General features: G+C 35.8%; 1 protein-coding gene across 1 annotated transcript in view; it reads right to left on the minus strand.

Annotated features, from left to right (window-relative positions):
- Positions 1-2638: 2638 nt before the first annotated feature.
- The window catches only part of LOC102866473 (protein PBDC1-like), a 14867-nt gene continuing 12163 nt past the window's right edge, over positions 2639-5342 (minus strand). Inside the window, exons 5-6 of the mRNA XM_006902878.1 lie at positions 3115-3226; positions 2639-2835 (exon numbers count right to left, since the gene is read on the minus strand). Coding sequence (XP_006902940.1) covers positions 2639-2835; positions 3115-3226 — 309 coding nt within the window. The remainder of the gene's footprint in view (positions 2836-3114; positions 3227-5342) is intronic.

The following is a 5342-nucleotide window of genomic DNA, read 5'->3' on the forward strand; positions in this document are numbered from 1 at the left end:
GCAGTCCTTGACCTTCTGCAGCAAGCACTTCAGGTCCTCCTCAGTTTCAGCAAGCAGGGTTGTGTCATCTGCATAACGCAGGTTGTTGATGAGTCTACCTCCAATTCTGATGCCACACTTCTCATAGAGCTCAGCCTCCTGTATGATCTGTTCTCCATATAGATTGATAGGACACATCCTTGACACACACCCTTCCCAATTTTGAACCATGCAGTGTTTCTGGTAGTTTTCTGTTAATGTACTGTTCCAGTCTTTCTGGATAATCTTCAGCAATGTGGATTATTCTTCAACATCAAGAAACAAAAATATTCTCCACAGGGCCAATAGGCAGCATCATGCTAAGTGAAGAAAAGATAGAAATTTTCAATGATTTTCATCTTACATGGATTCACAATTAACAACCTTGGTACCAGCAGTCAAGAAATCAAAAAGATGTGTTACACTGACTGGGAAAATCTGCAGTCAGGGATCTCTCCAAAATGCTGAAGAGCAAGAATGTCAGACTAAGGTATGCCTGATCTAAGCCATGGTCATTTCAATTGTTTTAATCTATGCATCTGAGAATTGGACAGTAAATAAAGATTATAGAAGAACTGATGTCACTGAGTTATGTTGCTGAACAAAGGAACTAAATAACCCATGGATGGACAAAAGATGAATAAATACATCTTGAAGAAACTGCAGCCAGGATGTTCCCTAGAGGGAAACTTTGTCTCATATACTTTGGGCATGTTGTTAGAGAGGCAGGTCCTTGAAGAAAAGACATCATACTCAGAAAAGTGGAGGATCATCAAAGGAGGCGAAATGAGATGGATTGACACAGTGACTTTAACAATGGGTTTTAGTGTGACAGAGATGATGAAAATGGCACAAGATAGGACAGGGTTCAGATCTGATGTTCATAGGGTCACTAATGATTCTTACGAGACTCAATGGCACCTATGAACAACATCAGTGTAATTAATGCCACCCAGACATGGAGCCTGATAAAAAGGAAGAAAAATGAAGACTAGAATCTCAAAGAAAGTAAGTCTAGAGACTTACTCAGACTACTGAGTTGAAAAAAATTCTCAATACTTTGTAATATAAGAAAAGTTTAGTTCAAAAAATAATGCCATCCTTGAAATCATTACAAAATTATCTATTCAAAGAATAGCCTACAGGACAAAATGTCTATATGAACCATGGCTTCACCTGTCCAGAGATCAGAAAAACTAGATGGTACCCAGCTATCACTAGTCATTCTAATCTGGATCACAAAAGATAGGAAGAAAATGTGGAACAAATAAAATTGTGATGATAATAAAAAAACACCCAAAACCAGACCTACTGGACCTAAACTGGAGAACTCTCTGAGACTAATTGCCCTGAGATACTTTTGAACCTAAGCGTCTAAATCACCTTAAAGCTAAATAACAAAATGGCTCAAAAATCTATGAACATCATCCTTAAGTATTGTGTTCTCTTAAAAAAAAAAGCACGTATGAGGCCAAACTGTCACCAATTAACTCAAAACAAAGATAAAAATATAAGGAAGCAGGGATATTAATGGAAACAAAACAATCATAGTAGTAATCATGAGAATGTTCACTCACTATGAAGAGTGTATCCAATGTCACTGAACAATTTGTGTAGAAATTGTTGGCTAGAAACCTAATTATTATGTAAATCTTCACTAAAAGTAGAAAAAATATTTTTAATTCTTTATGTAAAATCACATAGGCAACAGTTTCTCTAAAGCATAGATTAGAAGCTTGGGGAGCAGTAAATCTAATTTAACTGAAATGGAACAACTAGAATAACAAGAATGAAAATGTTGACACAATGTGAAGAATATAATCAATGTCAATGAATGTTATGTGTAGAAATTATTGAATAAGAACTGATTTTGCTGTGTTTATTTTCACAAATATGAATTTTTTAAAAATATGTTCATTTTGCACTAATATATAAATGGACACTATTATCCATAGCACATAAAAGGGAATTCAATATGCCAGGTTTTATAGTTATTATTTCCAGCTTTTAGGTTACAACTTCAGATATCTGAAGAAAAGCAGGTACCAAGCAGGTCCTTTCTTACTACTTTAATAAGAACTGGGCTGCATTAACTAATCTGACAGACTCAAGATGCTACTGAGTATATCCCAAAGTATTTATTAAAACTTGTCAAGTACAGAAAAAAGAAAACAGAGCACTATAGTCACTCAAAGGGCCAGAATTAAGTCATATAGAAGAATTTCTAATTTTCATACATGTACAACTTATAATACCATGTATAACTTGTTAGGTATGAGAGAACTTCATTACATAAAACAGTGAAAAGAATTTAAATAGACATAATCATTTTAGACACATTTTAAATACTGTTTCCAAGTCAAGCACAACTATAAGTGATCATAAGAACTGAAGAAAATGTGTTTACAAAATTTATTACTTGGTCAGTTGTGCTAAGAACCAAGAAATAATGAATTGAGATCTCACTAATAGATACATAAGTCGCTTCATACAAGGGAATGACCAAAGTAACTCTTGATTGCTAGGCTAAAAAGACACTCTTTTGTATGTTTTTCAATTGTATAAGGACATACATTCAACCAAAGGGGTCTGAGCAAATAGCACTCTATTATTTGTAGACTCACAGAGTGCTGTTCCCTGTCTCGCTTACATGGCTGTTATATTGCCTTTGTTGATTTCTTTTGTCGATTTTTTTCTCTCTTTCCTCTCTGTCACTTCCTCTTTCCCCTCCTTTGTCCAGCACACTGATGTAAATTGCTTTGTTATAGCCTTCCCGGTTCCGAGCAATTTCAATTGCCAAAAATTGTATTCTGGGGGCTGAAAGACAAATAGAATTTATTACTGTCCTAATCCTGGTTACCTTCCTAAGCCTACTGGAAATCTATAAAGCATTCAAGTATAGTCAGACTTCAGAGAGCTGGAATTCTAATTCCATACTAAATGAAACTGAAATATTCAACTATATCAGTTACTTAACAAACATGATCTTTAAAGATTAAACATATAAAATGATCTCCAAACTAATTATTCATGCTACTGAATTGTCTAGATCTCCTCATCCTTAAACCTAAATAATTACAGAGACAAGAAACTCACCAAAGATTGTGTTTTCTTCAGTGTAGCCCAGAGAGCAATCTAGTCGCAGCAAAGTGCCATAGTTAAAGTCTTCTACAATCCCATCAAACTTCAAGCAGAATGGCCTCCACTTCTATAAACATTTTAAAAAAGAAACACAAAAAACCAAAAAACACAACAAATGCAGGACGTTAATAAAGTCAGATCAGCAAAAGGGCTTCCACTTTTCCAGGATAGGAAATAACTGTAGTTGAACAGATTTAGGAATAAAACTGCTAGCTAGTTTTGCTGACAGTAAAACTAGCAATAACTTTTGTGCTATCTACTATATCCTTAGACTGGTATGTTACACCACAAACAATATTTAAAACAGACAAAATGCCTAAATCCTTTACTAAAGAATTAAAATGTGATTGCTTTGAAAGTGTTTTTATACTACGCACTAAGATTAATAGCACACTATTAATCAGAAGCCTCAAGTCAACCTAACTATAAATGCTCATTCAGTTATATAATCTATGTCTGATATTAACAGCTCTGTCTGTGGCTCAATTACTCAATATGATCTTCCAGGTTAGGGGAAAGGATTTGCTAGAACGCCCTACAGAAGAGACTCAACCCATCAGGGGGACAACTTAAGTCATCAAAATATGCAGGCCACTTTTTTTTTAAATTTAGGTTGTTTATTTTTCATTTCAATGAGCAGGCCACTTTTTTGCAGAAAATGACAAGCAGTGAGCCAGGCTGGATGCTTAAACACAGTTAAGCTGCCACTCCTGCATCGGTGTTTTTCACACACACCCCTAAGTCTGGAGAGTGCTCTCTTATAGTGATCCTCCAGCTGTGGCTGATTTGCGAGACCATGCATCCACAATTAAGGTAGTTGGAGACCAGAGGGGGCTAAGGTGATGTCTAAAAAAATCCAACATTAGGCTACCACCACAGCCCATCCCCTGGCTTTTCTAGCTATTAGTTCTCATTATCTAAAGGGTCAGCCTTCCCGTTATCAGCATCTATATTTAGGGAAATATGCAAACCAGTTGCTTCACTCCTTGTGTCTTAACCCCTCATATTAGATAGCGAATTTTTAACTTGCTCAGCCTTATCAAAACAGTACTCTGAGGAAACAAGCATGGCTTTTTCTCTGAAACATCTTCTATTACAGTTGGATCCACACTAATAAACGAAAGTCTAGTCCAGCGCAAATCATTGGATTACAGTAATCAACATCAGCTCACAGAATCAAACATATTCTCTTCATCTGATTGGGTTCAAGTCAACACATTTTCAGCCATTTGTGGCTAGGTTCAAACAGGCATCAGCTGCAAACTTGAGAGTCCACACTTTCCTGTATTTCAGGTTGTATTCTCACTCAGCCTCAGCCAAACAAGGGCAAAGTCAACATATCAGGGATCCTCAAGACTTCCATGTTCCACAAACAAGCAGCCCTTCTTCATTTATCCATTCATCAAACTAGGTGGACAGTGCTAAAAGAACAAGTCCAAACTCAGACTTTCTCTTCATTACTGCATATCCCCTACATCGACTCATCAAGTGGACCCAGGTGGTCAATATGAGTTACGTACACTCATCAGCTTTACTTTGCCTGTTTATTGGCAAAGTCTCTCTTTTTCTATTTTTTTTCTTTCAAATGTAACTCTCCTCAGAGTATTGAGTGGGGCTTAATTTTTCTTAGGCTACATTCCACACTCTATACCAAATCCTACTACTTACTATAAGAATTCTTTTAGGGTAAATTTTCCTTTTTTCAATCCTCTAAATTACAATGTGCCTCATTATTATTAACATCCAGTATTCATTAACATTGCTACATCCATATTCATCAAGTATGTAATTTTTGACAAAAATTTTCATGATTTTTAAAAAATATCTTAATATTACTATACAGAAGAAGCATCATATCCTTCAGATACACTCTAGTAAACATATTTCATCTTAAACCATTTAGTATATCTTTATATCTTGACTTTGCTTTTCTTTTTTTAAATTTTTTAAAATAATTTTAATGAACATTTACAGAGAATTTGGATTTCCATTCATTCATTGCTGCACTTCTCTACCTGTCCAGCCCTCTCCCCCCACCCCCCAGTTCACTCCTCTCTTTCAAAAGTAAAAGAAAGACTCCCTCCCTGGTACACAATCCCCCCACAACCCTCCCACCGCCCCAAGTACATTCCACTATGCAACCTTAATTGTGGACTCTTGTGATAAACTTAATACCCTACCAT

The sequence above is a fragment of the Elephantulus edwardii genome, unplaced genomic scaffold, assembly GCF_000299155.1.
Source record: "Elephantulus edwardii isolate Elephantulus edwardi_28Jun2011 unplaced genomic scaffold, EleEdw1.0 scaffold00464, whole genome shotgun sequence".
Classification (NCBI taxonomy): Eukaryota; Metazoa; Chordata; class Mammalia; order Macroscelidea; family Macroscelididae; genus Elephantulus; species Elephantulus edwardii.